Source organism: Peromyscus eremicus, chromosome 18 (assembly GCF_949786415.1).
Source record: "Peromyscus eremicus chromosome 18, PerEre_H2_v1, whole genome shotgun sequence".
Taxonomy (NCBI): domain Eukaryota; kingdom Metazoa; phylum Chordata; class Mammalia; order Rodentia; family Cricetidae; genus Peromyscus; species Peromyscus eremicus.
In genome coordinates, this window is record NC_081434.1 from 164911 (window position 1) to 191810 (window position 26900).

General features: G+C 40.1%; 1 protein-coding gene across 1 annotated transcript in view; it reads right to left on the reverse strand.

Annotated features, from left to right (window-relative positions):
• Positions 1-26495, reverse strand: part of Tespa1 (thymocyte expressed, positive selection associated 1) — a 36776-nt gene extending 10281 nt beyond the window's left edge. Inside the window, exons 1-8 of the mRNA XM_059245614.1 lie at positions 26373-26495; positions 23400-23565; positions 8059-8371; positions 7163-7205; positions 3749-3798; positions 3087-3140; positions 1389-1425; positions 1048-1146 (exon numbers count right to left, since the gene is read on the reverse strand). Coding sequence (XP_059101597.1) covers positions 1048-1146; positions 1389-1425; positions 3087-3140; positions 3749-3798; positions 7163-7205; positions 8059-8221 — 446 coding nt within the window. The 5' untranslated portion in view covers positions 8222-8371; positions 23400-23565; positions 26373-26495. The remainder of the gene's footprint in view (positions 1-1047; positions 1147-1388; positions 1426-3086; positions 3141-3748; positions 3799-7162; positions 7206-8058; positions 8372-23399; positions 23566-26372) is intronic.
• Positions 26496-26900: the final 405 nt, after the last annotated feature.

The following is a 26900-nucleotide window of genomic DNA, read 5'->3' on the forward strand; positions in this document are numbered from 1 at the left end:
AATTTGAAGTGGGACTATCTACTTCTAATCTGGTTCTTTGAGGTAGAAAGATACACCTTTAATCCAGATTTTTTGAGCTGGGAAAACCCACCTCTAATCTGGACCACTCTTTCTGCTAGAAGCCTATGTAAGAACATGGAAGAAGGAAGATTTTGTTCTTTGCCTGCTTGCTCTTGCCTCCCTAGCAAGTTCATTCCTTCACTGTTATTGAAGCCTACTTCTTTGGGACTCCAGAATATACTAGAGACCAGCTGAGACATCCAGCCTCCTGGACTGAGGAACTAATTGATTCTTAGACTTTTCATTCATAGACTGCTATTGTTGGATTAGCTGGACCACAGCCTGTAAGTCATTCTAATAAACACACTTTCTATATGTAGGGAGAGATTAATTCTGTAAGATCTGTTACTCTAGAAAACCCTGACTAATGTAACACCTGAATCCTACTTCTATACATTCTCATTTAATTGCGTTACATGAAGGTAGGTTAGTCACATGGAGGTAAAAATGTTAAGTCTCAGTATCATGTCTCAAATTAAATCTGTGTCCACAAATTTCTGATACTCTTACTGTATATCACTAATTCTTATTACTTTCTATCTTGTTTAGATTTATTTGCATGCATATTTTGTCCATTCTGTGGAATACTTGAGACCCTTAAGACAAACCCTGCTTCAGCTTTGCAAGTTCCATACAGTCAATGCCCAGACTGAACAAAACTTTGTATTATTTCTATCAACAAATAAGTTGATCACAAAATACACACAGTTTATTGAATACCTATTATACATCTAGGTACTGTGATAGTATTGTTACTACACCTCCTGGAGTATAGGTTCAGTAGAAAAAGGTTCCTGTGTTTATTACACAGTATCCATCTCTGAGTTGAAGATTCCTCTGTACCCCTCCCTCTTCTTGGTACAAGTATCATCATATTTTTGATTGTACATAGAAAATGAATAAAAGCTCTAGCGTGCAGATCCACAGCTCATTCTTCACTGCTTCTCATCCCTCAATGGACCCAACCCTCCAAAATTTACTACTTACCTTGAACTAGTTTTGTTGGTCCCACCAGTCATGCTGCTGGAAGCCAAACTACAGCCAAGATCAAGTAATTGGCAAGGCCTGGGTGTCTGGAGAAAATTCCTGCAGAGATCAAATTGATGTAATTCAACTCCAGTTTCTAATCTATACCTGGCCTCAAGTTCCCATTACTGAGCATACTTTTTCTGTGTTGAGGAAACAGACTATGCCTTTCTTCGCTGTCTAGTAAGCCTTCCTCTTGCTATGTATCTTTAGCTCTTTTCTTTAAATTTCTGATTCTGTACCTCCTCCAGTTTATTGTGTCCTGGGGGACACCATTCAAACTGTCTGAACTTCTTACTTACCTGGAGAAGAGGTTTCCATTGGTGGCCAGTAGTGTGGCTGAATAGAAACAGAAAAGGCAAAAAGTTAGACTGGAAAATAAAAAGCACTTTTGTTGTTTCTCAGGCCATAAAATAGCTTGACTCTTTTCCTCTATTATTACTGCAGGCCAGCTCAATGGTATAGAGTTTGGGATCTCAATATCATCTAACACAGGCTAAGAAGTGCCCCAGACATGTCAAGCAAACACCTAGCCTGGATTCTGTACTTATGATCTTAATTGAGGTCTAGTCAAGGGCCTGCCATACCTGAGCATGGGAGGTCACTGAGATCTTTAGGATCTTGTTCCTGCACATCATGTTGGTCTCTTACAAATCTCTGGAGATACGTGTAAGTGTAACACAAATCTTAAAAGGTCTTATTAATAGAAAACTTGGAGCCAGATATTGGGGTGGATACTGAGAGATCAGAGAAACAGAGCAAGCCACAGCCAACCTTACCTCACCAACTCCTCAGCTGATCCTGTTTCCATGAATCCTCAGACTGAAAGCCTCTGCGTCCTCACCTGGAAGGGATCTCAGCTGAACTGCCCAAAAGCCTCTAGTTCCTGGTCCTTATGCCTTATATACCTTTCTGCTTCCTGTCATCACTTCCTGGGATTAAAGGCATGTGTCCTTCCCAAACAAAGACATGAGATCTCAAGTGCTGGGATTAAAGGCATGTGCCACCATGTCTGGCTCTATTCCCAGTGTGGCCTTGACCTCACAGAGATCCAGACAGATCTCTGCCTCTCAAATGATAGGATTAAAGATGTGTACCACCACTGTCTGGCCTCTATGTCTAATCTAGTGGCTGTTCTGTTCAAAAAAATAAGTTTTATTGGGGTGCACAATATATCAACCACATTCCCTTTTTTGTATAAAATAGTAAAAGAAGGTTATAACTAATGTAAGACAAACTATATACAATAAGTACAATAATTATATACAATATATACAGTCAAAAATTACATTAACAATGTCAGTCCATTAACATTTGACAAATTCAGACAAAAATTTCATTATTTATCCTATTTTGGTGAGTCCAATACAAAATTTGTATGCAATATACAAAAATCCAATCCAATGTAAAGTATTTAAAACAAGTAGTTCCTTTTTAAAAGTAGATTCAAATATCTACCTTTTTATCTTATCAGGTAAGAGGCAGTGCTTCTCTCTTTTATTTAAACCCTTGTCCTCTGCAGCAAAATCTATCCCTTAAAACCACTTCTCATGGATAGGCATATAGCTCAGTGATAGAGCATTTCCTAGCTGGATGGAGCACTGGGTCTGATGCCCAATATAAAGAAGATGAAGTAGAAGACAAGGAAGAAGCTGTCAAACTTCTCTGGTTCTTTAGGCTTCTAATAGAGAAAAGAAGTCATGAAGATGAGTGAATATACAGCAGATTTTATGGTGCTTTGATATTGTCTCCTCAAGCACCATAAAAAGACTGTCAGAAATCATAGTAGGCAGGTGAAGAAATGTTTCTAAATCTGGGATACTTTCTGTGTTTATCTTGTATCAAAACAAACAAAACAAGAAAACCAAATTATTCTTTCTCTCCAGGTAGAACCCCAGGAAGACCCTGATTCTTTATTTGGTTTCCCTTCCACCCTACCCTTAAATCATACCATGTGATCCTTTGCACTGATCCCAACATCATATAGCTGTGCCACTCACCATCTGCTCCAAGACTCAAGTCATCTTCAAAGCTGGTCCCATGGCTAGAGTACCCTACCAAAAATCACAGAAAAGTTGCAGAAAATAAAGTCAGAACATAATATAAACACACACACACACACACACACACACACACACACACAATTGCACACTTGAACATCTAAACATGTCCTTGGACTTAAATAACTTACACCAACATGCTAGATGTCTATATACTCCCTCAGCTTTATGTCAGCAATCACAGTCATGTTTTGATTGAGAATTATACACATTTTTGTGTAACTTATCTCTGTACTTTATCATACACAATCATGTACACAATACCCTGCCAAGTAGTTAATACATGAGGGTGTGTGACCACATTCAGGGACACACAAATATAAATTCACACAGTTCACCAGGTTCTTCTCCAATAGTAGTTGTTAGCAACCACTAACAAGTAATCCATTAATATTAGAGAACATTTGCCTTGAGGTAGCACTTCTTTTGTACTTTCTAGACTGTTCTATAACAAATGAATGGTATTTTTAAGAAACTAAAAATACTCATAATCTCAAGCATACACATAAATGTGGATATGTATAAACACACACACACACACACACACACACACACACACACACACAGCTGCACATCATCCAAGAAAAAATAAAACAGCTCACCGTTATAGTTGGATTGCCCTGCTTCTTCAGAAAGTCCCTCCTCAGTGTCTCTAAAGCCAAAAGAAAAAAAATCATATTTTCATGTCTTTCTTCAAATATCTTCCACATGTTCACATAATTTTTCCAGTGAGAATCAGCACTATTGAATTTGCTTTCATATTGAAGACAATTAGGCTATGGTTACTTGACTGACAGGTTCATAGCAGTAGTGATGAGGGTCTGAGATTGGAATGTGTTGTATTTCTAAATGTGCTACTGTTGTTATGGCTATGTAGCCTGAAGTTGGTTTTGCAATGGTTCATCAGTCTTTATCAAAATAAGAAAAAAATACAGAAGCAAAACTTGGGAAATTTGTCAAGAGGACAGAGGTTTTTGATGCCTTGATTTCTATCACTTCCTAGTGATCTATTAGCTAGAGTTTGACAATTTCTGATGTCATATTTCCATATAACATATACAAATGTCATTTTTTTCAGGCTCTTGTCAGTTTACCATATCTATTCACATTCCTTCACTTTTGTAGCTTCCACACTCTTGCTTGATTGTCACATCTTCCAGGAAACAGAAGAAACTGCATCCTGTTAGATAGTTTTAGGTTTTGTAATGATGCCTTATCACCCATTCACCATCTTGACCAGAAGGACAAATGGAAATCAGCATAACAGATAGTGAGAAGCAGCAGCAGTTTGACAAACAAAATAAATACCCTTCATCTGAAATAGGTAAGCAAAGTAATCTGTGAAAGAGCTTTGAGCTGGGATCAGAGCACTTGGGATTCACTCTTGGCTTCTCATAATTTACATATTAAATAACACAATAATATAATTATTGGATATAGCTTTTAAAAGAAGAAAAATGAGAAAATTTTCAGGTTCTAAACCCCTCACCCCAGAACATACTTTTTTTTTAAATCACTTTTTCTAATTAACAATACAGCTTTTTAAATAAAAACACAACAAATGCATTCAGTGACTTGTCAAGTCTAATTCCAATTACACTAGTCAGTGTGTGTGTGTGTGTGTGTGTGTGTGTGTGTGTGTGTGTGTGTGTAATGCCTAATGTTAACAATCATGCCTAGAAGAAATAGCACAGGTTGGAGCCTTTCAGAATGCAAAATTAGTTCTTGCTACTTCAACACACAAAAAGTTGAAGGCATATGTCCACCATGAAAACCAGAAATACTAGAATGGAGTTGAAACTAGAAAAAAAGATAACATTATAACTTTTTTCATGATTCTTGGGCCCCTTTGCCTACATCCTGTCCTACCTCATCACCTTATTTTGAAGTACTATTTCAGGCATTATTACCTTTGGAGGCTGTAGAGGATAAGCCCTTTCCTCATAATCAGTTTTAGAACTCCACCTCTTGTCTCCCTAGTAATACTAGAAAGGGAAATGACATAACTGCCCCCTTCTTAGGATCTAAAATACTACATCAAAAGATGGAGATGTCAAGGCTTATTTGAGGCCCATTAAGGGAAAGTTAATTCTTCCTGGTCAAAATAATGGAACCTCAATTCTGCCTCTATCCTTGAGTGGAGATAGGACATTCTGATCTGTCCCAAAGATTAGAACATTGCATACTATTGTTTCCTTTCTTAAGAGTTAATTATCTGAGCCTGTTAATTACTTGGCCAGAAAACCACTCTGATTCACCTGAGGGCATGCTAAAGGATGGGAGGAATAATGAGGCAATGCACTCACACTTCCATAATCCCACCCACAATGCACTCTCTTACAGAGTTTCTGCCATGCAGCATTGCTAAGCCTGCATGTTTTTCTGAGTTATAAACTAAAAAAGATGGTAACTTCCTATTCCTTCTTCCTCTGTCCTTCTCAGATACCATCCAAAAGCCTAAGAATGACCTCTCTGACACTCTGAGCATCCTAACTCATTCTCAACATGCCAGATTTTTCCACCTTGTAGCTGCTTACCATCTTCTGTGGATGAACACAATAACTTTCTTGAACTATAACTCAAAGGCATATTATTTAATTGTAAACAGAATTGTACTGTGAAAATTGCAGGCAAATGGATGGAACTGAAAAAGATATTGAGTGAGGTAACCCAAACCACAAAAGACAAGCATCACATTTGTCTATATGTCTATTCCTAGCATTTTATTGTTCCTTGGTCATATGTCACCATAATGATTCTGCATGTGCTTATATTTCTAAGAGAGGGAGGTCTTGACATCTCATTCTTTTATCACCTTTCTACTCCATACTTTGCTCATCAGTGTGTCTTGGAGTAGGGCAGAGGTATGTGCCACGTAATTGTCTGAGTGTACAGTGGGAAGAGGCTTGAATCTGAACTGTGGCCAACTTCTCTAGCCCACCAAATATTTTTTACCTTTTAAGTTTACTTTGTTTTGAATATCTTGTTCCTGTGTAAGTACAGGGACAAACGTTTCAAGAATGTCTCATAGCCTCATGAAGGGACTTCTGGCTTCTTTATGTGTCACAACCTCCAAGGCGTAAGGAAAACCTTCAAGTAGATAAGGATATCTTCCTAAAAGCAGGGGGAATACTATGTTTAGGACTGTCCTAAAGAAGCTTAGAAGCAGCATTCCTGGGAGAAGGCATAAATGATTCATAAGGAATTTTCCATCAATCCAATGTCCTCAAATTGTACAAATATTAAAAGTGCCCAAGTATGCAACAGGTAGAGACGAAAACCAAAGGTGGCGTGGCAGCCACCACGTGGCTCAGCTTTGCTGGATCCTTGTCAAGCAGCTGTACTAGCTTTATGAATTTTGCCATTCCATTCAGATATGGCTGTGCCAATTACCTAGATATAAGACTCTCATCCTGTAGTTCTCAGGTTGTTCTCTGTGTGTATGACTGTAATGCAAAGATACAAGAGAAAATAAAAAAAAAACAGAGAAATTTGGAAATGTTTTCAAAGCATAACAATTTCCCTTCAAGAACAAGGGTAAGCATGTTTGTGGGCTTCTTTGTTGTATTTAATAAAGTGTTTTCAAGAAAAGAGGTAATGTAGGTTAAAGTCTCTGAACTCTTCATGGTTTTGCAGCCCCTGTGTTCTGCTACTGAGGAGGAATGGTCCCCTCCAACTCTTCCGTTTTTGTCACACCATGTAAAACTGCAATCAGAATGGGGAAAGCCAATGGGAGGGGCCTACCACTCATCCCTAGGATTCTAGGAAGATTCAGATTTCCATCTGTTCTTAGCTCTAGCCTTCCAAGCTGAACTTCATGTCAGCCCTGAGTTACATTTGACCCATAGCCTGGATCACCAACTGACCCAAGACCCAAGTCTCCTCTTCATGCCTGCACACCAAACTGATTCTCACTCTTTTCCTGTCTCTGAGTTCACACGGACCATGTTCACCATCACAGCCACCCACCAGCCACATTTAACCCTAACCCTAACCCTAACCCTTTGAGCACTTACCCACAGCCCTGCAGCCAGTCCTCGATCTTATTGATTGGATTCCCTAGAAAAAGCAGACACAGGGTGACTGTGGAAACTGAAGGAACCACACCTCCTAAGATAACTCAGAGCACTCTGCAAGTTGTCCTCACACAAGCCACAGCATGACTCTTTTTACCCATGAAGTGAGGAATATGAAAGGGATGTACTCATGTATAAAGATGACAGGTATGTCTCCCCTCTCTTCTATCTACTTCAGAAAAATGAAAAGTTCCCAGTGTCCAGGCTGCTTTCTTTTCCCAAAGTTTGGGAATAGGGATTGTTCCTTTCTCAAAACTAAAAAAGAAAAAGAAAAAAGAAAGGAAGGAAGGGAGGGAGGGAGGAAGAGAGAAAGAAAATATCAGAAGAGGGATAGCCCTATGCTTTTATTTCCTAACAAATAAACAAGGGTGGGTTTATTGGTCCAAACGTTTTTGTTTCAGACTACATCTCTGCTCTTTCTCTTTGAACATCAGATAATAAGGTATGTGAGAAAGCAACAACTGCTTCATTGAGCAAGAAAATCTTCAGAGAGACTTCTCAAAGGTCACATAGTTGTCAGAGCTGCCACCTGAATCTGGACATAGACTGTATGTAGTCTTTTTACACAAACAAACTTAATTCACAGACAAATCCTCTTCCTTTGATTCTTACAGAAGTTTCTCAGGATGGTGCAAAGGTGTCCCCTTCTGTTTCCTAATCATATGCCTGCCTCCTCCTCACATAATCATATTATATTACACCTCTTCCTTACACTCACTGAAAGGAGTCATAATGAGCCGCTGTGAAGTCCTACTCTAAACAGAGGCCACTTTCCATCCTTTGCAGACCTGTGCAAGACACAGTGGATATTTGTGTGATGCCCAGCATCTTCTTACCTTCCTGGAAAACATCATCCAGGCTGGAAGGCTCGGGATCCAGTGCATCCTGAAGGGCAGCTGCAGCCTCCTCTTCCAGGACCTGGATTTGCCAGTTACGGCTCTGTCGTAGCCAGGCCCTTCGTTTTTCCCAGGATGTAGGGCTCAGCACTGATGCTTCCATGGTCCTGGGCCACTTTCAGGCCTTTCTACCACACTGATGCCCTCCTGAAAGTTGAAACACGAGGAAAATCTCTCACCCTCTCTTCAGAATCCATTCTTCTCAAGGTGACTCTCTCATTTTCTGTCTGTGCAAAGAGCCTGTTTTCTCTGCCTAATCAGGAAAGAAATGATGCATAGCCATTTGCTGCTTCAACCCATCCACCACTACCACCAAAAAAGGGAATGCTCTATAAAATCTAAGTACCAGATCAAGTCTTTCAAGTCAGTGAGTCTAAAAGCTTCAAACATCGCAGGAGTTAAGGGCCACTGAGGTAACTTTTTTGGCTTAAAGTGTTTCTATTTCCCATGGTAGCTGCAATGCTCTATTATGAAACATTTCCCTTAAAGCAGGCTTGTTAGCTCATACCTGTAGTTCTAGTACTCAGAAGGCTGAGGAAGACCAATATAAGCTATAGTTCAAGAGTGCCTCTGTTTAAAATAACTGTTTTCTTTACTCTCTTTAATAATTTTGCCTTTCAGAATCTACCATAGCAACTAAAATATTTGAGGGACTGAGGAGATGCCTTAGTCAGTTAAGTGCTTGACACACAAGCATAAGGACCTGAATTTAGATCTCCAGCACCCACATATAAGCCAAATACAAGGGTAGGTCTCTAATCCTAGCTGTGGGCACAGAGCTGGAAGGGTTGTTCCCTGAAATTTTCTCATTAGCTAGACAACCTAGTCAAATCAGTTGACTTCAGGTTCAATGAGAAAACCTATCTCAAAAAATAAGATGAAGAGAGATTCAAGAAGACATTGATATTGGCCTGTGATCTTCATGCACACACACACACACACACACACACACACACACACAGAGAGAGAGAGAGAGAGAGAGAGAGAGAGAGAGAGAGAGAGAGAGACATGTATGTATGCTCTCACACACACACACTCACCAAAATCTTAAAATTTACACTTTATTTTTGTTTCTGGATTTTTTGGTTTTCAGTTTGGTATATTCTTTTCCCAGGAAAAGGAAAAATTATAATAGAAACAAGGAGACACTGAACTTACTGTTTTAAGCAATTAGCCAACCATGCCTTCCAGATGGTCACTTTCTAATTTGTGGATTTGTATCTCCACGTTAACTATGAGTTACTCAGCTTGTCAAAGCAATCGTCACTCCATATAGTGACAGCTCATTTGAAATTTCTGCATTCTTCCCCCAAATATATAATAAGGCATAGAATCTGAGAAGAGTAAGGGAAGAATCATTCAGCTGTCCAGACAGAGCTTGAAAGGCAAGCACTAATGTGCACTCAGCCACAGCCACAGCCATAGCCCTCCACCATGAGTTAGTAGACTTGCAGCAAGACTTTCAGATCTTATTCTTCCACTCCCTGGAGCTGCCACTCATAGCTTCATCTTCAAAATTATACTTTGAATTGCTGAAGTCAGGGAAAATAAAAGAGAAAAATACAGGAATTTCAAGAGCCTTCTTTTAAGACTCAAAAACAAAGTCATTATTAAGACATTCAAAGACTTAGGGTACTGAAACAGCTATGTTTTAAAAGAGCATCCCAAACATAAAATGTTCTGCTATTGCAATAAAATTGTTATAGTTGCTTTGTCTTGCTACATGTAAGACAATGCATATCGTTGCTGCCTAATCTTGGGACCTTCCCTTTAGGCCCAGTCCAGGTTTTGTCTTCTAGGGAAGGCAGCTGTTAGCACTGTGAGACTGTTATGCACTCCACTCCTTTTTGCCTTTTAGGGAATATTCAACCACTTAACTAAGCTCAGGTCAAAGGAAAGCTACAAAGAGGGTCAGCAGAGGAGACTTGCTGGCATTAAGTGATAGAGGATGAAGTTGCCTCCAGAAAGAAGGGAAGGGGAAGTAGATAAGATCTCCTGAGTAAATTGGGAGTGCAGTGGGGAGAGGAGGGGCATGAGGGAATGGGGTGGTGGAGTTGGGGGAGAGCAAGGAAAGAGATATCTTGATAGAGGGAGCCACTATGGAGTTAGGGAGAAACCTGGTGCCAGGGAAATTCCCAGGAACCTAAAAGGATGACCCCAGCTAGGACTCCAAGCAATAGTGGAGAGAGTGCCTGAACTGGCCTTTCCCAATAATCAGATTGATGACTACTCTAATTGTCATCATAGAACCTACATTCAGTGACTGATGGAAGCAGATACAGAGATCCACAGCTAAGCACTGAGTCAAGCTCCCAGAGTCTAATCAAAGAGAGGGAGGAGGGATCATATGAGCAAGTGAGATCAAGATCATCATGGGGAAACCCACAGAGACAGCTGACCCAAGCTAGGGGGAGCTCACTGACTCTGGACTGACAGCTGGGGAACCTGCATAGGACCGAACTAGGCCCCTCTGAATGTGGGTGACAGTTGTGTGGCTAGATCTGTTTGTAGGGACCAGGACTTATCCCAGGTACATGAACTGGCTTTTTGGAGCCCATACCTGTGATGGAATACCTTGCTCAGCCCTGACATGGGGGGGGGGGGGGGCTTAGTCCTGTCTCAATTTGATATGCCAGACTTTGTTGACTCCCCATGGGAGACCTTACCCTTTCTGAAGAGTGGATTGGGGGTGAGGTGGGGTGTGGGAGCCCGTTCTCGGGTTCCTCGTGGCTTTACCCAGCAGGTCCACATAGAGGATGATTAGACCACGGGCCTAAGTGCAGGTGTCTGGGATGGTCTGCACTTGGCTGTGCTGGGGGAGGAGGTCTTTTGCTCCACCCCTTGGCGTCTCTATAAAAACCCTGGGGCAGAGGCAGTCGGGGCCCGTTGGAATAGGTTCCAGGCCCTCTCGAGGCTATCCTTTATTTTCTATCTGTTTATCTCCGCGATACTCTCTGCAATAAATCCTTCTATCTAATATTTCCTGCTGCTCGCACTCAAGAAAACTCTGGGGAACTGTGGGGGTGGTTGGGTAAACGCCCCACAGAATGGCGCCATGAACAGGGACTAAAGAAAAAAGAAAAAAAAGGGACTAAAGAAAAAAAGGGGGGACTAAAAAAAAGGGAGCACTAAAGACAAATGAACAGGGACTAAAGACAAAGTAATAGGGACTAAAGATAAAGGAAAATAATAGTTTTATTACAGAGTTTTTGGCGAAAGTGCTGAGTTCAGCCCTGCCAGTGGATGAGGCATGCCGGTGTTATGGAAAATATATATTTTTTATATATATTTTTGAGAGGCAGGGGTTTTATCCTCGAGAGAAAAGGAAAGCGGACTGGAAGGATGTCCGATGCTGCAGCGAAATTCTCTTCTGTCAAAATTTTCTATCTTCTATCCCTTTCTCAATTTCTATCTGTGAAAAATAAGGCATAGGGTAGTAATATAGTGTAGGAAAAACTTAGAAGTGTAAGATTGTGTAGGAAAAAATAAGTAAGGCAACTAGACAGAAAAACTCTTCAATTTTCTAACTTTGGGGGCTCTGAATGCAAACTGGGGGAAAAAATCTTTGGGCTTTACGGGTAGTAAAAAAGCTCTTCTTTGAGCTTATGGGGAAGAATAAGTTTCCTATGGAAGCTTTTGACCTGGGGCAGCTAAAATGCTAAGTCCAAGTGGCAGGAGAAAGTGATTTCTCCCTGAGGCAAAAATGGGGATGTAAAAAGTCAAAGTTTAAAGTTGGGAAGTTTTGGGAAAAGTTGCTCTTTCTCTTGGGGGAAAAAAAACTTTCTCTTAAAGCTTTTCTTGGAAAATTTGGGGGAAAAAACTCTAAAAAGCCTTCATCTTTCTCAAAAGCTCTCAAACTTAAAAACTAAAGCCTTTAACTTTCTCTCAGAAGGACAAAAATTAGAATCACCTGAAGATATTAGTATGGGGACCACCTGTGATTAGCTCTAAGGGAAAAACAACAAACCTCTTAAGACAGCAAAACCTCTAAGTTCTGTTTTTCAAGCCTTAAAAATTGTCCCTGCAATGCAGGAGGCAGGGACAAGTTCCTAAAAACTTCTAAGCTCTGTCTCTTCAAGCTAGTAAAAGACAGTGGGTCAGAGTCCCCTGAGGGAAACGCTTGGGAGAGTGTGGGTAAAGAGCTACAGAGAGCCCAAAAGGGCAGGAAACTTTACCTGAGAAAAGAAAAAAAGCCTAGCTTTTCAGTTACAGCCGAGCTGAGGCATCAAGGGTTTTGTTTCTGAGTGAGTGTCTTTGAAAAGGTGCTCCTAATTGTCCTAACGCAAAGATCCCCTGAAGCATTGTATCCTCGCTTCTGAGCAAAAACCCGGAGGCGACTGGCCAGCGTCTCTGAGTTGGGGTGCATTTCGGGGATACTAGGGTTCCTGCAGTGGTAAACTTCCTGGAGCACAGAGCTGAGGCAGGAAGGTGCAGGACCCAGGGGAAGATTGCCAGTGAATAAAACTAAAGCCAGTGGGAACGGCACAGTTGTCCACTTTCCTACAAGTCCCGGGTTGATAGGTCCACAGCTGAAAAAAAGAAATCTGAGAAAAAAGCTTTTCTATCAAAGTAAGGACCTTTCTGGGAAAACAGTAAAGCTGAACTGTGTTTGAAGCAGTTGTGCTGCTGAGTCAGAATGCTGTCTGGGGAAAGAGCCCAGCCAGGGCAGAACAGAACTATCCAGGAGTAAAGCTTTCTTTTCTGTCAGAGAAAGCACCTCTTTGAGAAAAGCTTTGTTTCAACTGACTCCCGTGAGATGAGGGGGAGTGTAGCCCTGAGGGGTGATTGCCTCTGGCATAAGCTCTGTCCTTGAGCACCCAGACAAGCAAACACAACCCACTGGGGGACTGGGCCAGGTGAAGGCCTGATGAAGCAAAACACCTGTCCTAATGGGAGTTTAGAAATGGCAAAAACCTCTTTGTTAGATTTTCAGTCTGTACGCAAACCACACAGACCCCGAAAACAGACAAAAAGCCCTACCTTCAGTAGCAGGGAAAGCCGCCACTGTAGTGTTGGAAACTATTTCTGGGGTAGAGTGGATAAACTGAGACCGAACTGGGAACTGTCTAGGAGAAAGACTCTGAAGAAACAGAAAAGGGACATAATCCTCCCCAGAAAAATGACCTGAAAAAGCTGCTAGAATTTGAGGCAGATTCGGGGGGAGAAAAAAAAAAAGCCCCTACTTCCAAAGGCAGCTAGCAGAGGTACAGAGCCGCAGATACCTGAAGCTCTGCATCTGGGGAAGGAAGGAACAAGCAAAATGAGATAGATCAGTGGGAGAAAATCTCTCCGAAAGAGCTATGGAAAAGCTGTTGTACATGATCTTGTTTTTCACTGACTGGCTGAGGCAAACACAAGCCCCGAGGAAAGTTGCTATCAGAAATTGCCCACCTCAATGCGTACTAATGAGGCAGGTGCAGTTCTGATTTGGGGGCCAGTGTCAAATAAAGGAGAGACACCTGCTAAAGCCAGTTGAGGAGAGAATAGGAATCTCCCAATGTCCCATAATTGAAAATGTAAAATGCCTGTTGAAATCTTCCGTTGCAAAAGCAAAAAACTTTGTTCAAGCCTCCTGGGCAAGAACTTGTAAGCAAGTCTGGTAAAAGAGAACCAGTTGACTCTCAGACCCAAAAAGAACTATGGGAAATGACTGATATAAGGGAAATGATATAAAGGACTGATATAAGGGACTGATATTATTATAGACTGATATAAGGGAAATGCATTCTGGGAAAGGTAGTTTTTCTGCTAAAGATGGCGACATTGCCTTGAAACACTTTTGTCAGCTCAAAAATACGTTCATGGTAAACTTTAAAATACAGCTTTTAAAAGAATAAGGAGGAAAATCATCTAAGAGTTTTAAGTGTCAGTTCCAATGAAAAATTGAAAGGATACAGAACTAGGTGCTTCGCGGTTTGGGGCTCCTTGGTAAAATGCCTTATTTACCCTAATAGCTGTGCAAAGTTTTTAACGGTAGCTGGATGACAGAAAGCTACCTATAAGAGCAAACAAGCCACTTTAAAATCCTTAAGACAGCAAGAGAGCAGTTTATACACTGAATGTTGTCTTAGATATGAAAAAACTTACGTGAAATTAAAAGTTATTTACCTCTTGAACAAAGAACCTGCAATGAGTGATTCCTTTGCAAATCTAATTAAGGGGATAAGAAACAGGCATTAAAAAAAAATGACTGCTTTATAGATGGGAAACAAACTTCAGAAAAGCTGTCTTACGAAAGAATTGCTTCACCTGAAAGTTCCTTATAAGAAATCAATGCTAAATATTCACAGCTGCTAATATCAGGAGTTAAAGCTAATGAAGTGAAAATACTAAATCCTGAAAATGCTTTTTCTCAGAGTAAGCTAATGAAGGATATGTTTCATGAAAGAACATCTATGTTCTTGACTCCTTTGAATAGTAAGTTTTGGTGAAAATATTGGAACTAACAACAATCCAGTCAAAATGTTTCAATAAATTAAAGACGCTATTTCACAAAAGAAAGCTGCCATGCTTTGTGGGCCATATTAGAGTTCACTCCAATCTTCCTGTTCCTTTAGCTGAGGGTAATGAGAAATGGAAAGATCCCTGCTCGGGATTATGGAAGGGTCCCGATCCTGTGTTAATATGGGGTCGAGGACATGTTTGTGTTTTTTCACAAGAGGAGAATGAAGCTCGGTGGTTACCGGAGCATTTCCTAAGGAGCGTGGAACTAAGGAAGGTCAGCTCCAATGACGTTCCTACAAAGGAATCAGAAGGAAAGTGGCTTGATCAGTGTTTCTGAGGTTTTGTCACTGGTTAATGTAAACAGTGAGGAAATAGAGTTCGGAGCTGTGCTGCTTTTGGCTTTACTAGCTCCTTTGGAAAAATACTTTATATCACCTAATAGCTGTGCGGTATTTGGCAAAGACCTTACAGCAGCTAAATATGGTAATTTCACCCTCAGTATGAAATGAAGTTTTTTTCGGTAGAGCAAACCAAGAGTACTGCTATAATAGAAATGTTTGTCTGAATTGAAGCACTTAGGGGAACTATTATGAATTTGGGTGAAGGGACAGCCTCTAGTTAAAAACCGTTTACCTCTGACAGTGCATCTCTGCCGGTCCGGAACGGCTGAGAGAACTGGCAACTTTGGAGTGTGGCATCATCCTGGGAAGGTTACAGTCCCCTGGCAACAACTGTCACAATTCTATAACAACAACACTCACTAAATCCCAGTGCTTTATAGCAAAGCTGACTATAAACTCTAAACTTTAACAATGATGTACGTACTTCCTGTCTAGTTAAGAAAATCTTTCTAATAGAGATAGTAATAATAAAGAGTAAGAAATAGAAAAAGGTGAAAATAAGATATGTGAGTTTGTAAAAATTCTGTCTTGTTAGATCTGTGTTAAAGAAATCTTCAGATGTTTGCTAAATTATATATATGCTAATGGTAGCCCTATATAAGTTTGTAAAATAGATCTACAGAGTTCCTTTAAGAATATAAGCTTGCAAGAAGTATCTAATGTAGTCTTAAGACATGTAGTAATAAGGTTGTAATAAGTAAAGATGCTAGTTGTAAATGTAAGTTTAAATAAGTACATAAGAAGGAATAAGAAATATATTTGCTAAAGTAGTTCTATAGTTTCCTTAAGGAGTTTAAATAAGTAGATGTTAATGTTATGAGTTTGTAAAAACGTGTAAATGTTGAATGTGAGTCTAAATGCTTTGCAAGGCAAAAGGTTATATGTGAGTTTGTAAAGTGTAAATGTTAAGTGTGAGTCTATTCTTAATGTATATGGTGAAAGAACCTGAGACATACAGAACTTAGTGTCCTAGCAGACTGCAAAACAGGCAGTCTGAGCGGTTTTCAAAAGCTCCAGAAGCCGCTAAGAAGCTAAGAATGGCGGACGCCAGAACTAGCACAAGGCATCCGCAGCTGAGATTCATGGAAAATCAACGCAACACAGAAAAACCTGAGCTAACATCAAAAACGGTGCGGTTTAGAATACTACTGTACCTAAAAAAGAGTAAGTTCAGAAACGCTTGTTTGAACTAAAATTGTTAACTGCAAAAAGTTTTGGTTGAAAAACGTCTCTTCATATTTGGAAGTGAAAGCCTGATACTAGAATTTATTTCTTGTTTGAACTTTTTGAACTTAAAATGAGATAAAACTACAAAAAGATTTTGGTTATGGATTTCTTCCTATTTGGAAGGCTCGTACCAGAATTTATCATTTGAATTTTGGGACTAAAGAAATGAAATGAACAGTAGGGATTTCATTGCAATGGGACAATTTTGAGTTTACTTATAGTAATGACCTAGGAACTGTTTTCTGGAATTGGGTTAAAAATGGAACTGTTTAAATGAAGAAATTTATTTCTACCTAGAATCAAGATGCAGTTTTGTGTATGCATATATGCTTTATTGGTGATTCATGAATTGTTTTGTGGAACTGTTTATGTAAAATGGAATTACTTATGGAACTGGTTTGTGTTACAAACGGAACTGTTTAAACAGAAGTTTGGGTTTTCTAACTAGGCTTGAGATTTTGCTTAAATTATAAAGAAAAGGGGGAGAGTTAATATTCCTTAGTCTAATTTCAAAAGTTGTTTGAGTGGATTAATGTCATGTTATTGTTAGTAAAAAATGCAAATGGGGTATATTAAGAGACTACTTTTAAAGTATAAAGAGTTTTATTAAGAAACTGCTTTTGGATGTTTTGCTAAGTTTTCAAAGTGTTCATGGTTAGATTGAAAATATTGCTTTTCAATATGGGTTTGTAGGAATTGTGTAAGTTTGGGTTCCTCTAACTAGGTTTGAGATTTTGTTTAAAAAATTATAAAGAAAAGGAGTTATGAGATTGAATTATGTTTGCAGAAACCTATTGATATTAATGCACCCTGGTTTTGTGGAGTTAAGGAAATATTTAAGTTTGATGTGAATACATCGAAGTTTTTCCTACGTTCTGTTAGCAAGAAAATTCAAATGATTGAGTTAAAGTTGTAAGATGGAAATTGTTAACTATATATAGCACCATATATGCTAATTCAAATGGTTCTGTTAAGAGTTTGCTTTAAGTTGTAAGATTGAGAAAATTGTGACTATGTATAGCAATATTTATGTTAACCTGTTAATGGTAATGATGAAGCTAAGGGATTCTTTAAGTTTGTAGTTGCCTTAAGAGTTTTTGGCTTAGAAAGGGCTTGAGGCAGCTAAGACTGCTGTAGTCACCTTGGACCTAATTCAAAAGAGAAATGCCATCTTTATCATCCTCTACTCCCATATTGGGAGGTATAACAGCTATGGAGATTGCTGTAAGCCATTATAGTTATTTTTTTTTATATATTAAGAAAGGGGGACCTGTGGGAGCCCGTTCTCAGGTTCCTCGTGGCTTTACCCAGCAGGTCCACATAGAGGATGATTAGACCACAGGCCTAAGTGCAGGTGTCTGGGATGGTCTGCACTTGGCTGTGCTGGGGGAGGAGGTCTTTTGCTCCACCCCTTGGCGTCTCTATAAAAACCCTGGGGCAGAGGCAGTCGGGGGCCGTTGGAATAGGTTCCAGGCCCTCTCGAGGCTATCCTTTATTTTCTATCTGTTTATCTCCGCGATACTCTCCGCAATAAATCCTTCTATCTAATATTTCCTGCTGCTCGCACTCAAGAAAACTCTGGGGAACTGTGGGGGTGGTTGGGTAAACGCCCCACAGTGGGGGAAAGGTGTGTGTGGGGGAGTAGGAGTAGGGGAGGGCGGGGGAACTGTGGTTGGTATGTAAAATGAAAAAACTTTTAAATAAAAAAGTAATGAAAAATTTAAAAAAAAATTAAGGAAGTCTCCACAAAGCCTGAATCAAAGTGTGTTTTCCTAGTCCTGCCTTCCAAAATATTTAATCGGCTGTTTCCAGTCAGCCCAGAAAAGAAAATGCCAAAGACTGACTTGCTTATTTCTTTAATTCCCTCACATAAATCGCAGGGTATCCTTGATGCACAAGGACATTTTTGGTGGTTAGGAAAACTTAAAAGGAGACACCAAGGGAAGGGAAGCATGGGGGAAGGGCAGAATGGAAGTGGGGGGACAGAAGGAGGGAGAGGTAAAGATGGAGGTCCAGGGAGCTGGGAGAGAGAGGTGGGGGTGGGGGGAATGGAAGAGAGTGAGGGAAGGAGAGAGGGAGGAAGAGGGAGGTGGAAAGAGGGGAAGAAGAAAGGACAGAGAAGGAGAGGAGGGACACAATGAGGAAGAGATATAGGGCTGCCCCACTGCACCTTACTATCAGTGCCAAAAACTACTTCAAGCACCTTGTTAGAGCTGATAGCCTACCTGGGATGACAGGTAAAGGGTATTTGCATCTTCTTTGATATGTCTCTAGTATGTTCCTCACATCTTTGAAGCTTTCATTCAAATAAGCTAATTTCCTCTCCACCTCTTTAGCCCTGGTTTTTCTTACACTTTTTCCTCTCCTTTTTCACCCTAAGTATTTGCTGCACTCAACCCACAAAGCCCCCAGTCCATTCTCCACCCATTTCCTCCAGGAAGCCAGATGTGGCTTCTGCAGTTGGCCTTAATTTAACCCTGTCCCTTGACTGTTCTTTCTGGTTATTATCATCAAAGTACGTTACACTTTTATTAATTTCTCTCCTGTTTTATTACTCTTCTAATTAGAACATAAGATCCAGGGTCAGAGGTGCTTGTCTGGATTGTCCATTGCTGTATTTCCAATGTCTAAAACAGAATCAAACACGTTGTTGGCTAAACATATACTCTAACGAACGAGTGCTTCCTAAGTGATTATGCCCCTTGGGAGCTCAGCGCCTTACAAGTCACCACAGACATACTCAGCACTCAGCTTCAAGGCTTCCATAAGATTTAACAATGTGCTTGGGACAGAAAGTTGGGAAACAAAGAGATGATAGTTCTAAGACCTGTTTCTGCTCTGAGAGTTCTTGAAATTGAGAACAGCATTTACATGTGCCCGAAAATGCTTTTTCCTCATCTGTACATCCTTACACAGAATTTTTACTTACTGCAAATACCTAAAGGAAAGTGTATATGGAAATAGAATGCTTAATGCTTAAAGAGTTCCAAAGGAAGGCTCACAAAACTGACTGTAATTTACAGGCAGCAGAAAGACAGGAGCTAAGAGCTCTATCACCCACTGCAAAGAATAGTCATTTTCTGGCAGTTTAGATGAGAACGGAATCATTTACTCACTTTAAAAGACAACTATGGTAGGAGCTGGAAAGATGGCTTAACACCTAAAGTGCTTGCCATGCAAGCACAAGGACCAAAGTTAGATCCTTGAGCCTGTAGGAAAAAGCGGAGAGCTGTACCACATGCCTGTAATGCCAACACTGAGAGTGAGCACAGGGTGATTCCTGGGTCTTGCTGGCCAGCCAGTCTAGCAAATTCCAGAGTCAGTAAAGATTTAAGATGGAGACTGATGGAGGAGAATACCTGACCTTGACTTCCGGCCTCCACATACGCATGAGCATGTACACACACACACACACACACACACACACACACACATCATCATCATCATCTCAAGCGAGAAGATACAAAGGAACTAACCTTCCCCATTGTGGCTCATTGATGTGGGACTTAAAATAGAAATTAATTTTCCCTAATCTTTGTCATGTATGGGTTGAATTGAACAGTTCACAAAGTAATAAATGAAACTACTATAAGAATGGGTAACAATATTGGGAAACAGAAATAAATAGAAGGGTTTGGTTCATGGTAATCAGATGAAAATGTACTGCTGGGAGATAAGAAACTAAGTATTCTTTCTGGAAATTTGGAGGAAGTGGCAAATGATATCAGATAAACACACCAGCAGTGAGCAGGCTACAGAGAAATGACAGATGGGTACAAAGATGGCAAGATGCAGCTTTGGAGGTTTTTGGAGGGAGGCTGTCTAATATAGAGATGGGGATGGAAATGTTTATTCAGAACATTCCAGTAACAACAAGAGTCATCAGACAAAATGCATTCCCATAATATGAAGGAACATGGAGCAGAGCAGAGAGCACTGGCCAGGGATAAGATCAGAACGCCTGCCACACAAGCTTGACAACATGAGTTCAATCCCTGGAATCTAAGGTGGAAGGAAAAAACTGACTCTTGAAAGTTTCTCTCTGACCTCCCCACACATGCACCATACACATACACATAGTGATAATGATAATAATAATCAGTAAAAGCTTAAAAACTAAATTGTCATTTGCATTCACACCATTTCTCCAATCAGTCTCTAGCAACCAGCATGTGTGTGTGTGTGTCGTATTCAAGAAGAGAGTGTATGGCATGTCTGTGTTGATTGGACCATCCTTTGTGAGATCTCTCTTGAGCCCCACAACAGGACATGGTGTAGTGCTCTTCTATGGAGATAACTCAGCAAACACTGCACCTCCTGAAGAGCAAGATTCATACGTGTGCTGGGAAATTGTCCTCAATTAGTATATGTCATAGAAGAGGTACAGACCTAACTACCTTTCTCTATGGCCTCAGATCCTCTGTGTATATGTTACCTACCTTGTAGTGAAGAGGAGCTATGAGGCAAAATCTTTCCATGCTTTAGTTAATACAGCATAAGGGAAACTCAAGTCTGATTAAATTTTAAAGTTTAAACTAGCAAATTATCCTATCTTTAGGTTTTCATTTCCTACTCAAAAAGTTTCTCTGGGCTCTACTCCCTTCCTTGATACCGATTCTGTTATAACATTGACTGTATTATGTCCAATGTGGAGACAGAAGGTGGCAGCCTATATATCTCTTTTCTCCCATTTTTACCACTAACTCAAGAAAAGTGACATACAGGGTCTATTACTTCTTGCCTGAATTTCCCCAAAGGCTTCTCCCCCCAGCATTGCCCTTTGTTCTTTCCACTTCTCTAGACATTTCTCCAGAATTGTTTTCTTTGATTATTTTCCATATCCTATCCTGAAGTCTAGACTCTAACTACAACCAAATAGAGTAAGAGAAGATGTTCTTTGTTCTGTGAAGGGTATAGAAAAAGCAGAATTTATAAAAGTGGGGATGAAATCAAATCTGTGGCTTAACACAGGATTGTTTAAGATCTGTGAATGTCTGTCATCCAATAAAATATCATCAAATGCAATAACTGGAGCAGTAGTGAAAAACTGTTGTTAAAGTGTCATTATTGCTAAACTGAGAACATTGCCTATTTCTTGCCAGTTCTATTACATTGCCAGTCCATTTTCTAGAAGATGCAGCTGGAGTTTTACAATGCACTGATATGGTGAATCAACAAAGCACAGACTAGTAATAACTGATTTGTGTGTAGCATCTAATATATACCCATAAATATGTCCTATAAAATACTTCACTTAATTCTGACCAACACCTTAGAGCTAATCATTAGAATCTGAAGCTCAGAGAGAATGTTTTGTTCACTGATGGGTATTTAGGACCTTAAAGGGCATAGATTTAAGATCACAGTGGTCTGATTCTATGTTTTTGCATAGTGGAATAATAAAGCGGCCTATTGTCATCCAAGTATCAGCAGATAATACAATCTTGGATGAAGGAAAGTAGGGATAATTTTAGTAAATTCTCCACTTTACATGCTGTTCAGCTCTCTATTTATAATCTAGTATAAGAGAAACAGCATAAACCCAATGCATTTTGTACTCAGCTGTGTGATAATCGAAGCAAAAGAAGTATTGCTCTTTGTGCGACCAGCATGGTTTCCCTCTTGATTCCATCTTGGTGATCTTGAAGCATACAACCCCCCCTCGGACTTGCAAGGCAGTTTTCCAACAAGGTCCAAATCAGGATTACATGAGAGAACTCTTATTGCTTTGATATTGTAGAATTAGAATATTTGGCAGCAGCTGTAGAAGGGCACTGACTGAACTAACAGAGTTTACAATAGTCAGAGCCCTGTTCAGCACAGGCCTAGTTATTGAGCGTCTAGATTTTTTGGAACAGTCTGGGAAACCTTGTGGGAAGAGCAGGAGCACCTGGGATGAATTTTGTTGCTTTCAGAAGGTCTGGAGCAATGAGTATCTACCACAATTTGCTGGGAACATAACGTTTTCCCCCAAGTGGGAGGTTTGATTTTTATTTAAAACTGGAAATTGTGGTTGATGTATTTCCCTATGATGGGTTATATTAACTATGTGCCAAATGGGCTGCTGCTGCTTCTCCTTCTCTTTCTTTTTCTTCTCCTCTATCTCCTCCTCCTCCTTTTCTTCTTTTTTGTGTATTGAAAATATATCTTTTTCATATAATATATGCTGGTTAGTTTCCCCTCCCTCTACTCCTCCCTGTTCCTCCACACCCAGCTTAATATTTAAATATAACAAATGGGCCTATCACCATGAAGTTGACAAATATCAGCTCTGCTTATATGTGGCTTAACTTGGGGATGTTTTTAAAGGCCCAGTAACAATGGGCAATGATTCTTTTTCTTCAGAGTGTTATTTAGAAACTCAGGGGAAAATATAGGCAGAGCTTGGGCCTTAGAATCAGAGTATTCCTGTTTAAAATAATAATCTGTCTGTTTACACTTGTGAGTCTTTGGTAAAATTATTAAACCTCTTTGTATCTAAGTGTTTTGAATACACAAACAGAAAATTACCACACATTTTTTGATACTAAAATTATGTATTATGTAATAAATAATATGCAAGGTTGTTATTAATTTTCTCTCACTATTTGCCAGTCTCTAAAAGTAGAATAGTTTTAAGAATCAGAATTGAGAAAAGAGAGTGGTCATCAGAATACACTAGAGTGTGCAGCATCAGGATGTTAAATAGCGATGCTCACATTAGGCAGAGATGAACCATGAGAAAAAATAATCTCTCGGCCTTTTGTAATTGTGTGTGTGTGTGTGTGTGTTGCATATATTTACAGGTGTACATGTGCACCCATAGAGGCCAAAGGGCCATATTTGGTTTTTTCCTCTATTATTCTCTGAAATAGTCTCTCACTAAATTTGGAACACACTGATTTGCTAGGCTGATTCAACAGTGAGCCCTTGGGATTCTTTTGTCCCTACTACTTCAGCATTAATAACAGATGTGCAGTACCACCTCTAGCTTTTTACATGAGTACTGGGGATCTGAATTCAGATCCTCATAACGTTTTACCCATTAAACTGTCTCTCTAGCTCAACAGTACCTATCCTTATATAATTTTCAGAGGGGTCAGAAAGAAACCTAATCTGGTCACTCATTTTAGAGTAGAAAAAAAAAACTAGACAGAGATAAGGAGGAGTAAGAGAGGTGATGGAGTGATGGAGGGAGTGAGGGAAGGAAGAATAGAAAGTAGGACTCACAAGTTTGTATCCCAAATGTGTTCTTTCTTCTTTTTTTGTCACACAACTTTCTTCCTGCCACTCTTGGTTCTGGATGAGTTTTCAGTGCTCTGGGCCTCCTTCCACAGACACAGACCATAAAGGTTTCTCTTCTCTGTTTGTATGTTACTTATGCCCTAAGCAGTACCTGTGAATTTGGAGTGAGAGTGAGATCAAGCATAAGAAAAGAGAAAAAGGAAATAGAGTTTCCATGATGTGGCCCAACAGAACTTCTGCATCCACAGCCAGGCATAGTCTTATTGATTTAGAAGGCTGGGGAAATCCCAGAGCAGGCAGCATTTCTCTATGGACAGGACAAACTTAATCTCAATCAAGGCTGACCCTCCTCAACCCTACATGCCCCAAACCTACAACAGACTGTCATATTCCTTCCTAGATCAATGATAACTGTCTTCCTGGTTTATACTCTTCACTGTGCTACTAGGAAGATCATCAGATCAAAATCTGCCCTTAGGGTGTTGGAGCATTCTGAAACATTTATGGCCTAAGGGAGCACTTCAATCTCTGTTCAGGGTGTAGAAAAATATGATGTTATTTATGAAATAATGAAAGGAGAAAATGTCAGCTACTCAATGTAACTCCCTTGCGTTTCATTTTTCACGCCTTTCTTTCCACAAACTAGTTTAGCTGAATACTGGAAGCAAACTATCTAAATTCTTTTCCTCTCATTCCCTTTCTTCTTCCTTCAACATTCAGATGTAAGTGAGTTTTGTGTTTATAAATGACCATGGAAAATATCAAAGTCAGATATTTGGAGCAAGTCATCCTGTACTGTTGGTGTGTGAGAGATGCCATTTAAAAATATATCTGGGTAAGCTATAAACATATCAGGAATAAGAAGCAGCACCTCACTCTGGCTAATTACACATGGCTTTATCCAGACATGTTTAGGATGAGTGAAAAGACTTCTTGACCACTGAGTGATCCCTGTGCATTGATACCATTAATTCAATGTCTTGTTTTCATGGTCATGAAGTTATTTCACTCCTGTTCTCATCTTCCCCCTTTTTATTACACAGTAGATACACATACTCTTCTCATCCTTCAGTTACTTGACAGAATTCTCTTCTTAGCCTAAATCTGTGCTTCAGCTGTTCTCACTGGGCCTGGGTATGATATGGCCACAGTGCTGTGTGTTTGGGGTTCATCACTTTCCTTGACCCCTAAGTAGAAATCAGGATAGTTATTAGTCTGCAAGTAGAAAGAAATGTGTCTTTTCCTTTGCTGCCACTAAGAGTGAAGTCACATTGAGTTATGACATGGGCAAAGAACCAAACTTTCTCTTCATTATCTATTAGAATCTGAATCCTGGACCTTGAACCTAGAAGGACTATATTGGCTCTCCACAGTCACTATATAATGCTTCATCCTAGGAAAACATCTTAACTTTCAGAGGGCCAAAGGAGCTAAGAGAACATTATTAGTATGGTTATAAATAGCCTCTAAACAGCCTAGGTGCTTGTGAGTAAGAAACCACGTGTTGACTCTGTTTCTACCCCTCCTATTATAGCTTCATTTTGCTATCAATGATAACATTCTCAGTAGCAGACAATCAATAAACCTGGCCTCTCCTCTTTTCATCAATGGTTCATGACATAGGAGAATACAGATCTGTGGCTCTCCCCACTCAAGCTGAACATCTGCTGAATTGGAAGCTTGTGCACACCATTTGCAAGCCTCCCACCTCTAATTCCCCCCAAATTGCATAAAACCTTCCATTAAGGATATTTGTGACTCACAGAATAAATGAATGGATGTAATAGAAAGTTAAGATTTATTGTTTTTAATTGTGGATGTGTGTCTATCTGTCTGTGTACATGCACATGAGTGTGGGTACTGTAGAAGTCAGGGGCATCAGATTCTCCTGGAGCTGGAGTTACCATAGTTGGGAGCTGCTCAACATGGATGCTGGCAGTTGAACTCGGGTTCTCTGCAATAGCTGTAAACACACTTAACCACACAGAGCCATCTCTCCAACCACGTAACAATAAAAACTTTTTAATTAAAAAGAAAAAAAAGGATATTTGTGATATACAAAGTCACAAGTATTTCCTTGAGTATTGCTTCCAAATGCTTATTATCTTATTAAACCACTTCTATAATACACTTTTATCAAGATAGGGCTCTGCCCTAAGTCCCCACTTCATCCACTGATGGACTTGGCAATGCATGAGGTTGTGGGAAAAGCCCAGTGTGAATAATATTTCCATGCCTCCTCCCTCCCCAGGATACAGATGGGTGGTTACTTTGAAGCAAGGGTATTAGAGACTCCAGCCCCAGTATTATGTAGATCACTGAGAAGTAAACATATCTAGATGAGATATGGGGCAAAAATTTAGTCTTCATGAAATATGAACCATGGGCCTCTAGTATATCTGGCCTGCCATTGTCCAATGGTGTAAATTCTCCTACATAGGAACTTTTGCATACGTTACTACACTTTATCTCCACATTTTCCCCTGAAGATTCTAGAGAAAAAGATCCTGTCCACAGAGAACAAGATCAGGACAGATTTATGTATTCCCAAATTCAGAGATATGGGCTCTAGAGCAGGACCTGTCATCAAACCAGGAAACTTTTCTCCTTCAGAACTTTCCATAGTTGGAAATAGAATGAAATGATCACATGTGTGAGTTCAGCAAGATGCTAAGAACTCTCATGAGAAAAATGAAATTTTGTAAATAGTAATTCAGTTCATCAAATGAGACTGTGATTTATGACCCTAGAACATTCCCATCTGGTAATCAGGAGGGAAAAGTGAGGTATTTTTGCTCAGTATGTCCAATGTTGAGGCTGTAGAGTCAAAGTCAGGAAGGTGAGGTTGTCTCTTGACACATCTCTTTCCTTAGAATCAAGATTTTTTTTCCCTCACCCATGTCCCTTCTCTCTATTACTATCTATAAATGTATATCAGTCCCACCCTGAAACACTTACCAGAAGTAAGGAGTTCTCCAAACAGGCCTGAGCCCTTCTCAGAAGTCGTGGCAAAGGCGAGGACGGTGAGATAGTCTCATATCGAAGACTGACTTTCTCTCTGTTCTCATTCAACTGTCAGCTCAAAAGGGGAAGCGGATGTGAGAAAAAACACGCGCGCGCGCGCGCGCGCGCGCACACACACACACACACACACACACACACACACACACACCTACACATGCATCTGCACTGTCCCCGCCTCCTGGCCAGCCACATCCTCTGCTCTAGCTTAGGAGACTGGAGAACAAAGCATCTCTTACCCATACGCTTACAGGCAGAGAGCTCATCCTCTGAGAGGGCTGCTGTCATGTTTACCACACCTAGGGAGGATGGGAATCTGGGAAAGCCCCTTCCAATGCAGTTAGAAGTAGTTAGAATCCACTCCTGCAGCCAAATGGAACTTAAAAATGAGACTTGCCTCTCCATAAAATCAGGAGGACTTCTCCCTAACTGGGCTTTTCATAACTTTCACATTCAGGTAAATTA